We start from the raw sequence: 11,205 nt of genomic DNA, 5'->3' as shown, positions 1-11,205 counted from the left end.
CCAGTGGCGTTTTCTCCACAGATGTATACCATTGCGTCTACTTCGGCCGTATGTATTTGTCTAGCAGAGCAGGGTGAGGACGGCAAGCATTACATTGCATGGCATTGCATTGCCTCGAGGGCCGCAAGAGGCAAGTCTCGCCGCCCATTGGTCAGCGTTGTGCCGAGGCTCACGGGACGTCGAAATAGTTGCGAACGATGTTGGATTAATGATTAGCCGTCCATGCTCACACTCCTGGGCTATAACTATTCCTACATCCCTCTGTTGTCTCTTCTTGCGTTGCTCGGCCCGTACTGGTGATAAGTTATCTTGTCTCTAACACAATCACACGGCGGACCTCCGACCTCCGTCGCCGAGAGCGCCAAGCCAATCCATCAGTGATGTCGTACGCTCTCATCAGCTTCATCCACCCGTGGTCAGAGTCCAAAGCGGACCGGCTCCAACAGCTGCTGCCGGCGGCGCGGGACTACTACCTCTCGCCGGAATCGCTGTGTTCGACATGGACGTACTTCACGCCTAGCACGCGGGCCAAGGCGCCCTTCCAGCAGCTGTCGGCAGCGCCTGCCTCTACCTCCGGTTCAGGCCGGCCCTTGCTGATCGGCAACATCGAGATTTACGACGGTAAAGAAGGGGCTGACCGGCAGTTGAAGAAGGATTGGTTCAAGGCGTTCCATAAAGCGGTCGAGCAGGAGAGCTTGTATGCGCGGGAGCCGGAGATCGGGGTGTGGACGCCGGTTGGGGGGTTTGTGGCGCGGGAAGCCAGGCAGGTGCATCGTGAGGGCACGGTGGTGATGCTGGCAAGGTTTGAGTGTAAGGATGGAGGGAAGAGTAAGGCGGCGGTGGTAGATGCCTTGTCGTGAGTGTCCCCTACCCTGTGCCCTTTTCGTCCTCGGTGGTGGATGATATCTAACGTGAACACGATGCAAACAGGCGATTCGCCGCGTGGGTCAAGGACAACGAGAGTGCGACCTACACGTACAGCGTCATGGTGCGACGGACGAAGGGGGAGAACAACGAGGTGATCATGTTCGAGCGGTACAGGGACGCAAAGGCCATCATGGAGCATGGAGGGCGGCCGCAGTTCAAGGCCATGTTCAAAGAAATCCTGCCACACATCCAGGCGAAGAAGACCAAGATGGCCGAGTGGGAGGAGGTTGATTATGCCTTTGTTGGGAGTGAGGTCGGCAAGCCAGGGAAGGGACAGGAAAAGGTCCAGCTGCCTGCGAAGTTGTAGTTTCTTTCACCTTGGCCTCACTTACTTCCTACCTCTTGCCTCTGTTACCATCTCCTCCAGCCCAATCTCTCGGTCTAAAACCCAGCAATTCACAGCGGGCAATTCCTGCTATATCACAATGTCGTGTCCAAGAAAGAAACCATGGAAGAAGCGGTTGTCAGTGCCTGCGTTGACACCGAGCAGACCGCTCAAGGCTCACCTGCTAGCGACTTACCCAGCAAAGGACCATCCACGAAAGGTGTTCTTGCGCAAAAGTCATCTGTCCGAGAGTCATCCACTCAGAAGCTCCTATCAAGTCTTGTGATCTTGATGCCTCACTTGACCCTTCGCAACACCTTCTCTTTCCTCAACTATCAACTTCTTGCAATCCCCCCTTTCTTCGTCAAGTAAGCAATGAGAGACAGCGCCATCGGAAAACGGCCCGCAGCAGCCAAGTCACAAGTCTCAGCCGCCGACTACTCCGTACCGACCGCCGACTGCCAACGGCCCCAATGGTCCAACGGTCAAAGCGCCAAAGCGCCGACACCAGTCACTCCGTACCAAGAAGCTCGGCTCCCAGCAGGCGAGATCGCCAAATCTCCTTATCAAAGCTATCGAACAAGGTCGCGATACCAAGTGACCAAGGACCTAACGCACGCGGCACTTTACTCCTTGAGGACTCCGTAGTACCTTAAAAGAGATCCTCGGCGCGACGCGTGACGCGTCCTATGGCTCACCCGCTAAGATTGTGCTTCGTATTGTTGCATGTATGTACACAAGCGAAAGCCCGAGAAGCCCGTCATGTCCGACCTGACGGCTTTCTCCCGATCAAAGGAAAAACAAGACACAGAGAGAGCGAAATAGAGAAAAAGACGGCAAGTCGAGAAAGGGGTACTTGCCGTGTTCTGTGTTTGTGATCTGTGTCTCCCTTTCCGGAACTTGCCTTTGTCCGTTTGGGCTGGCCCCCACACCCTGCAATCTCGAGCGGGTAGGTTGGCATCGATGATCACTATTGACAGTTCTCTGCAGGTTGAGCAGGTTTGTGCGGAGGCCCTAGGCGTGCCGTGGTCCTGGGCTGGGGCTGTGCTTTGGGGAGTAGCTTGGTACTGTGTATGTGTACGTACCCACATTCCGGCTTGCAGTTGTCCCGGAGATCGTGGGAGGCTATGTCTGGGCCGGTTGCCTCGTGTGGCTGGCTGACCGGCTAACGGCTGACTGGGTGGTTGCCTTGCAAGTGGACGATGCAGAGCCGCATCGGACACGAGCAGTCAAGAACGGCTGATCGAGCGCGTAGAGTCGGCTTATAGATCGTTCGACGGCCCTGTGTTTTGCGAATGCTTCATTTCAAGAGAATGATGCAGAACAAATGACCAGACCCGGTCGGAGGAGCGTGAACATGAGATTTAGTGAATGTGTGTATTATGCTTCGACGCAGCGGACATCTGTGTTGTCCGGTCTGAATCGGATACATGCTGCCATCAACTCTTGTGCTTTCCTTCCACATCCTTCTCGAGGGCTGTATGTGTGTGTGTTGTTGCAAAAAAGTATACCCATGTATTGTGAGACGCCTTTCCCTTCCCTGACCTTCTTCGCATAGCCCAAAATCAAGCAGACATCTCCTCGTGCTGCTCTCCGCCTCCCACTCTTCACTTTCGCGCCTGCTCTTTCTGTTGAGTAATGCCACCCACAAGAAGTCTAATGTCTAAACAGTTATGCACGCAGTGCTTTGCTCCCAACCACCCCATGATATTTACATCATTACAATCATTATGTGTACTTCTGGCGTCTTCTGCCATCAGCAGCACAGTTTTTTCACCCATATGCAAAAAGCTCAGCCCAGAACGCCGCCCGCCATGTTTGGAACAAGATTCAAGAATCAGCCGCCGCCGAAGGTCCTCTTCAGAAAAAGAAGGACAACACAAAGATGCCGGTCGTGTAGAGGGTCATGAACGTGTTCTCGAATTCAAACCACGCAGTTTGAGGTGCCACGGCCATCTTCTTGTTGTACGTCGTGGGGTGCGCGACACCGGTCTTGGGGTCTCGGGTCAGAAGCTCCTCGCGGTCGGGCATATCGGGCGGGTCGCAGGCGTAGGTGATGGGAATCCAAAACGAGCTGCAAATAAGAATCCATGCCAGTGGCGGCCAGAAGGCATGCGTGAGGAGACACATAATCTTGTTGCGTGCCGATTCGTTCTCGAGGAAGCATCGGTATGAGGACAACACCACAGCGGTGAGGATCAGGTAGACCATGGCAACGTGGTACCAGGCCATATAGTTGACGATAGTCACCCAAAGTCGTCTCCATAGAGGCGCACGAAGCTTGGGATCGCGCTCGTTGAGCGCCGACTGGAGAGATCCAGTAGGCTTGAACGCTTGAGTAGCACCGCCGAGCCACTTGGGCAGAACGAAAGTCCGTAGTGTGGTAAGAGCAAGATATGGTGCCATCCAGATGGCCATGCGCGCACCGCGCTGACCAGTCGAATAACCAGCAGGCAAATAGAGAACCATTTCGGTGATTCTGGCGACGATAATCGAGGCAAAGCAGGCTCGAATCAGCCAGCGCAGCTGCTCTTCGTTCGAGAAGGCGACCAAGGGCTTATTCATGATCAGAACGATTGGCATCGCGAAGTACGAGATGACCTGGAAGACGTTGAACAAGCTTAGGAAAGCGAAGATGAAACTGGAGAGTTTCTGGTAGAAGGTCATCTGACGGACGGCATCTCCCCACAAGCAGAACTTGAGCTTGATGGCTGTATCGACAGTACCGATACACCATCGAGTTCGCTGCTTCAAGTGGGAGCCAAAGTCGTCGGGGACAGTGCCGAACTGAAGAGACTCGTGGATGAAGGCCGTTTTCCAACCCTTACCAAGCATAAGGGTGGATGTTGCGACATCTTCGGCCAGAGACCCAAGAGGAATGTTGCCAATGTCGTCGAGAGCCTCACGGCGAACGACATAGCCGGATCCGGTACACCACGCAACACCCAAAGCATCCTTGATCGGCTCCAGTCCGTGGACGAAGAAGTCGAGGGTCTGGCAAAGGGGATCATCCTTGGGCACATTGTAGAAGAGCTGAGGTGGACAGGCCAAAGCCATTTTCGAGTCCAAAACCATGTGTGGTACGATAGCGCGGAGCCAGTGCTGTTCGGGAATCATGTCGGCGTCGAGGGCAGCCATGAATTCGTAGGCGCCGCCAGGCATGTTGTGTACTTCGTCGAGACCGTAGTTGAGATTGCCAGCTTTGAAGTGATGAGGAACACCAGGGAACTTGGGTCTCGAGCGATAGAAGACGTTATAGTAGGTATCCTTCATATCCTCCACCGCTCGCTCAAGGCTCGCAGACTTGCCGTCGTCGAGCAAGATCACGCGGAAGCGGTCACGGGGCCAATCGAGATCAGCGGCAGCTCGGACGGTATCGAGAACCAGGTCGTCATCTTCACCACAGCAGGTAATGAAGACATCCACGTATGGAGTGTCGTTACCGATGAGCCGGAGCTTTGGCCTGTTACGCTTCTTGACACTGAATAGAGCCCAGAAGGTCTGAGTAAAGGTTGGAATCGAGCAGATGATTTCGATCGTGACGAAAGTCCATGCGAGCGGGAATGTTTGACCAAAAGTTCTCTGAGCGTCGAGAATGAAGGCGACACGGAGGCCAAAATACAGCCAGAAAAGACCAAGGGCGAGGACGGCCAGGAAAGGGATCATGTAATATATCTTTCTCCTCCAGCCAGACAAGAACTCGCGGTCGTCTCTGTGGTGAAGCTTTGCAATCGAGCCCTCCTTGACCCAGTCTTTGGCGAGAAAAGTTGAAGCGTTATGTTCGGGAACGAGTGGCCGACTAAGTGTATCCGTACTCCGCTATAGGATATTAGTTGAGATTTTGAAAATTTATTTGTAGAACTTACATATGGGGATGCTCCAGGGTATGGTGAAGAGCTTCGGGTACCAGCAGGCGAGTCTGTGTATGAAGCAGCGCGTGGAGCGAATTTGGGCGTGTAGCCCGAGGGCATATTGCCGTTGTGGTGATGCGGACTGTCCAAAGCGAGTGTCGAAGACGAGTAGCGGTTCTCGTAGTAGTAGGAGTCGTCTCTTCCGTCTTGGGTGGGACGAGAGAAGTTACCGTAGTCTCTCGAGCGAGCGGATGAGCGGTAATCTGAATGGACAGACTCCATAGTCTGAGGCCTATAGTCCTCTACCGGGGAATATGCATGCTGAGGTGGCTGTGGAGGAGCGGGGGAGAGATCTCTGACTTCGATCATCTCACCACCAGCTTTGTTAGAGCTCTCCCGCTTGCGCAAGGGAGGCATTTTTTAAGTGTGACGGCGAGTCGGAGTGGAGGCAAGGAGGCCCAGCCACGTTTGTCGAGACAAAGAATGCCGTCGTTGGTGGAACGCGACCAGCTGATTAAGAACGTGATATGTGGGCTCAAAGTGAAGACACTTGCATTGTTCGGTGATACAGTGCGGTTGGAGTGGCGATAGTCGTGATTAAGAGTTGCAGGCAGCCTGCGGAGGTGGAAGTAGAAATCGAGAGAGGGTGGTTGACCGGCACAGGGATACAGCGGGGCGATAAGGCCTCGTGAGCTTAAGAGGATAACGACTGGATACAGCTGCTAGGATAAGCAGTGTGTGTTATGTGGTAGAGCCACAGAAATGGTTGACAGCTGTGGTGAAGAAAGAGTGGAAGAGAGGGACGAAGCCTAAGCACAAGGAAAAGTCTACGGGTCCGGAGCACGCTGGCTACTGCTTTTTGCTCCGAGTCGAGAGATCAGGGTTGTACCTCGCCTACCTCCGTACAGCCAGATGACTTCCCGGGAGGCAACATGGCAGGTTTTGCTCGCTGGCACTCTCGCGGAAGCCAATTTGCGGCGGCATTCTCGATGACGGTGGTGCTCATGAGCGGCCAGCCGGCTTGAACGGAGCCACTCAAGACTCCTGAATAACAGCCGTTAGTGGGGCCGAGACAAGGGCCATGATGGCCAGACACGAATCAAGGTGTTCATGGGGAAGGATCTGGGATTTGCTCTGGCATCAGAGTGTCTCGGTTTGCTGGGAGCCGTGCTCAGAGATAGTAGGGTTTGATGAATGCGAGATTATTTCGGGCGACTGGTGGCGGCGCCAACGAAGCTTTAACAGAGACGGCGCCGGCATCAACACCCTAATGCAGCCAGAGGACGGGCGTGATTGGCAACAGCTTAGCTGGGCCCCTGTCGCCCGTCAAACTTTGACGCGTCGGGGGAGCGTTACCTTGCCAGGCGCCTCCGCTGGGCACGCACAGCAAGCCTTGCTCGCATGTTTCTCGCTTGTCGATCGTTACTCCCGATATGCCCCTTTCTGACCCTCCCTCAGGCGCGTGCTCCGACTGCCTTTTTCCCAGCTTCCGGCCAACTTCCCAGCGTGCGGCAAATTGTCATCAGAGCGTCTAAGCCTCCCTTCATCTTCGGCCCTGGGGCTGGGATCTCCGAGGTAGTCACTTACGCCTTCATCATTCACCCGTGTCGTTTTGACATCCTATTCTCTTTCCCAGCACCCACAACCACCGCTTCACGCTCATTCCTACTAATCGACGCGGCACTTATCGACCACGACATCCCAGATACGCGTCGCCATGGTTCTCGGAACGATCCTGTCCGGATGTCTGTTCATCCTGCCGGCTGCTGTCACAACCGGCGTACTTGTTGGCTGGGATGCCGTTCGCTCAGGAAGCAACCAAAAACCTCTTTTCACCGTCCCTCCAGGCGGCGGTGCGGGTGGCGGTCCTGGCATGAATCCTGGCAACAACCGAGGCGACAAGATCGAAACCGACATCTATTGCGACAAAACAGTGGGCATCTATCCTTACGTTTCTAAGGATCATCAGCAATACACACGTGAGTTTTTGCATCCCCACCCCTGCGCTAGTGGAACTGTTGGGCGTGTTTTTCGCCTCCCGTCCCGCTTTGCAGCTGTGGTACCTGACTTGACCTGTTCGAGCATGGCCATGTCTTGCTTGCTCGGCTGACTCGCTCACTCGCACCCTTTCTTGGCTGTCTTACTAACTGATGTCTAGTCAATCCCAAGTACGTAATCAACGCTGCGGATCTTTGGTCTATCTATCGATAGCTTGGCTAACCATGTCTATAGTCAGTGGGGTTGGGATGAAGGTGATCCGGGTGCGCTTTGTATGAGCGTCACCACCTACCAGAACGGCAGCTATCCATCGAAGACCATTGCGCCAAAATGGTCCGTAACCTGGCAGTATCCTCAAGGTCCCCCGACGCAGCCTGTGCACGCTTTCCCTAACATCAAGCTCAATGCCGACGACGAGACCGAGATTCCTCTGAAGATCAGCGACGTCGGCCAAATCGCTGTCGATGTTGAGTGGTACTACGGCACCGGCAACGGCGACCCTACCACCGTGGACATTGCCGCGCTAACCAACGTCAACGCTGCAACCAACGTTGCAATCGATATGTTCTTGGACACCAACGAGAAATCCTCCACTGATCCCGAGAAGGCCGAGTTCGAAGTCATGGTCTGGCTCGCAGCCTTCGGTAGCGCCACAGAGCCCATTGGTCTCGCGGAAGGCTCCAAAGCTAGCGAGGTCATCAACGGTGTCACTTTCAACCTGTACTACGGCAAGAACGGTCTTGGTCAAACAGTCTTGACTTGGATGGTTCCAGCCGGTACTATTGCAAACAATTTCAACGGTGACTTGTCGCCTCTCGTCAAGTACGATTTCAGCACCCTGACACTGCCTGCCGATATCCCGTATCCTAAACCCAACGCATGGCTTGGCTACATCGGCCTGGGTTCGGAAGCTCTGTCTGCCACGCAGAATGTCACTCTATCGGTACCTAAGTTGAGCATGGAAATCACCGCCTAGTCGTGTATGGCTCATCAGCGGTCAAAAACCTATCTAGACACGAGACTACGCGTCGCTACGAATCTCTATACGATGGGATGACTGGTAGCAAAGCACCCACAGCCTCGTGGGGTGGCAAACATGAGAAGGGGTCATGCACCACTGGCCTAGCGTTTCTCGGTGCTACTCGATTATCAGATCACGCGCCGTGCGATCACACATCTGGATGAGACGGCTACGGGCTCCGAAATACGGGACTACAAGTCTATACATGAACAATCGGCGACCTGAAGCTGCAGATTGCAGCCAAATCAGCCGTTACCCTTCTGAGAACCACACAAAGCACAGGCGGAGAAATTAATAGAGTTTCCCTCACATGCTTCACCATACCCCAGCAACGGCGGAATGTCTATAGCGCATGGAGGACACGCGCCGAGGGGAAGTGGACAACAATACACACACATAGCGAGGCGTTGTCGGACTACCGATTTGTTGCTTGATCACATCAGCATAAGGAGTTTTGAGGTTACACGTTTTTTGGGTCTTTAGACCTTAGCCCAAGGACGGGCGCTTTGCATACGGAAGTAAAGGAAGTGAACAGATGCCCTTGTCCTGCCTGTCACAGCTAGAAACATTCAACAAGGGTTGCTTTTCCTGCCCATCCGATTCCAGTGTCTTTTCACGTCAAATTTCACTTCAAAATTCATGTTTTCCCCATCTGTCCGTTCACGATCATCTTATCACGAATTGTTGATCCATGATCATCTCCGTGACTGTCTCAGACAATGCTGCAAGCTAACACAGCTGGTCCGGTACATCATGTTGCCTTTACAGCACGACTTCGATCTTCACACAGCCCCTCCAGTAGGTGCTTCCCGATGAGGCGTGATGACTCCGGTGCCCCCAGTCCGCCACAATGGCCTGTCGGCAATGGCCACAGATCGATGTCGCGACGAAAACCAGGTTGTACTTTTAGAAGAAATTGTGGCTGAGTTCGGCACTTCAAGCTCTCCTCAGACATTATCTGCATGTCCGCAGCGAGACCGCCGATCATGTCTTTCATCGAAAATAGACCTCTGATCTGCGATAAGAGTCTACCAGTGGCGAATCTTTTGAGTCAAGCCGGCGCGCTGGCAGTGCGCCGACCCGAAACATGCCACAATGAGGTCGGCAGCTGTGGCGGTGATGTCGGTCCTACTACGCTACGCTACTGCTGCTCGTAAAGCTCAGACGTCGGTTTGATGGCCCGAGCCGTGGAGGTGCCGCCGCGGGGGGCGCTAGCTATGCATGATGTTCGGGAGTACGAAGACACACGAGTGTGTCACAAAGTAAGTTGACAAGACTACAGGGGAGCAAGAGTGGCACGCTCATTTTGCTTTGCATTGTCACCAAAGTGTTTGCGCTGCGTCTTTGTTGCGCGGTCTTCTCAAGGCTATATCGGGACATCGCGGGGCTGGCTCCGTGCGTCCACAATTTCAAGATCTTAGACCGGCTCTTCTACTGGACACTTGCGCTTCAGGGCGACCGAATCACACCTTCTTCTTTAGGAACAAGCTCTGCACGTTGCAGAATGCCTTCAGGCCGCCGATGCTCCATTCGAAGCCGATGCCACTGTATGGACAGTTAAGTATTTGTTCGTGAGACGGAGTTGTAAACAGGTCAAAACTCACCTCTCCTTGTGTCCGCCAAACGGCGCATTTGGATCGGGCTCCAAGTGCGTATTCACCCAGACGCTACCAGCCTCCAACTGTCTCGCAATCCTGCCAGCCTGGTCGAGGTCGTTGGACCAGACGCTCGCGCCCAAGCCCATCTTGGTGTTGTTGGCGCGCGCAATGACGTCGTCCTCGTCCTTCCAGGTCAGGAGTGGTACGATGGGCCCGAAAGGCTCCTCGGTCACAATGCGGCTGTCCTCGGCCGGTTTGTCGATGATGGTGGGCGTGATGAAATACCCGGGCTTGCTATCGTCGTTCTTGCCGCCCACAGCGACATTCCACTTCTCTTTTTCGATGTCGGAGAAGAAGGTCTTGACCTTTTCAAACTGCATGCTGTTTTGCACGGGGCCGAGGAAGACGCCCTCCTCATTGCCCTCGCCGGATTTGATCGACTTGGCGAACTTGACGGCTTCGTCGCGGAACTGCTCGTAGATGGACTCGTGCACGTAGATGCGCTTGACGGCGAGACAGATCTGGCCCGAGTTCATGAAGGCAAGCGAGGTGACCTTCTGAGCGGCGGCGGCCACGTCGACGTTGGCGCAAACGATCGCTGGGTCGTTTCCTCCACTGTCAAGGGAGTTGTGGTCAGTATCTTGTGGTGTGCACAGGCAGAGAATGCATAACAGGTCGGCTTACAGCTCCAGTGTCACACGCTTGAGAGTCTTTGCGGCTGACTCCATCACCTTCTTGCCGGTGACTGTGCTGCCAGTGAAGGAGATCTTGTCGGGGCCGGGGTGCGCGGTGAGCATAGGGCCGAGGTCATCTCCACCAGAAAGGGCCTGGACAACGCCTGGTGGGAAGAATTGCTGTGCTAGCTCGACGATTTTGAGGTCACAGTATGGCGTGAAGGGGGACGGCTTGATGATGATGGGGTTACCGGTGAGCACTGAAGGGCCGATCTTGCCGCACGCGAGATGGATGGGGAAGTTCCAGGGCACGATGCCAACGACCAGGCCGAGCGGCGTGTAACGCTGGATGATCTTCTTGTCGTCATCCTCTTGAATGACCTCTTCCTGGAGCTCGAGCTTGTTGAAGGCGCGAAGCCACATGACGCCGGCACCGACCTCACCCTGGGCAAATTGGATCTGTCATGGTTAGATTGGCTCACAATGGAGCAAGAGTCGGTCTTACGGGCTTACCCTGCTCCTGCGTCAGAAGCTTAGCAAAGTCATTGGTGTGCTTCTCGAGAGCATCGGCCAAGCCAGCGACAGCCTTCCGGCGCTCATCCCAAGAGGTCTTGCTCCAGGTCACAAAGGCCCTCTTGCCAGCCTCAACTGCTGCATCGACGTCCTTTGCTGTTGCAACGGGAACTTCTGGGTTCGGCTTGCCTGTGGCAGGGTTGATGCCATGTCGGGTTTTCTCGGTGCCGACTTGCTTTCCATCAATGGTGTTGAGGTAGTTGGACCAAACATCAAATTGAGGACCTGCTGAACCCAT

The 11,205-nt window shown here is 54.5% G+C and overlaps 4 protein-coding genes across 4 annotated transcripts; 2 read left to right on the top strand and 2 right to left on the bottom strand.

Moving 5' to 3' along the window:
- Nucleotides 1–380: 380 nt before the first annotated feature.
- On the top strand, nucleotides 381–1,234 carry HMPREF1541_04734 (uncharacterized protein; the record flags this gene model as incomplete). The annotated part of the gene is made up of 2 exons (XM_008719078.1): nucleotides 381–856; nucleotides 931–1,234. 2 exons carry the CDS (start codon nucleotides 381–383, stop codon nucleotides 1,232–1,234), a joined length of 780 nt encoding a protein of 259 aa, XP_008717300.1.
- A 1,878-nt stretch (nucleotides 1,235–3,112) lies between these two features.
- HMPREF1541_04733 (uncharacterized protein) lies at nucleotides 3,113–5,520 on the bottom strand (the record flags this gene model as incomplete). The annotated part of the gene is made up of 2 exons (XM_008719077.1): nucleotides 3,113–5,071; nucleotides 5,119–5,520. The coding sequence occupies 2 exons, from the start codon at nucleotides 5,518–5,520 to the stop codon at nucleotides 3,113–3,115; spliced, it is 2,361 nt and encodes a 786-aa protein (XP_008717299.1).
- Nucleotides 5,521–6,820: 1,300 nt separating this feature from the next.
- Nucleotides 6,821–8,077, top strand: HMPREF1541_04732 (uncharacterized protein; the record flags this gene model as incomplete). Its single annotated transcript, XM_008719076.1, has 3 exons — nucleotides 6,821–7,082; nucleotides 7,262–7,271; nucleotides 7,336–8,077. 3 exons carry the CDS (start codon nucleotides 6,821–6,823, stop codon nucleotides 8,075–8,077), a joined length of 1,014 nt encoding a protein of 337 aa, XP_008717298.1.
- A 1,508-nt stretch (nucleotides 8,078–9,585) lies between these two features.
- On the bottom strand, nucleotides 9,586–11,205 carry HMPREF1541_04731 (uncharacterized protein; the record flags this gene model as incomplete). Its single annotated transcript, XM_008719075.1, has 4 exons — nucleotides 9,586–9,667; nucleotides 9,727–10,335; nucleotides 10,405–10,853; nucleotides 10,900–11,205. 4 exons carry the CDS (start codon nucleotides 11,203–11,205, stop codon nucleotides 9,586–9,588), a joined length of 1,446 nt encoding a protein of 481 aa, XP_008717297.1.

The sequence above is a fragment of the Cyphellophora europaea genome, assembly GCF_000365145.1.
Source record: "Cyphellophora europaea CBS 101466 unplaced genomic scaffold supercont1.4, whole genome shotgun sequence".
Classification (NCBI taxonomy): Eukaryota; Fungi; Ascomycota; class Eurotiomycetes; order Chaetothyriales; family Cyphellophoraceae; genus Cyphellophora; species Cyphellophora europaea.
This window is presented reverse-complemented; position numbering and strand designations above follow the sequence as displayed.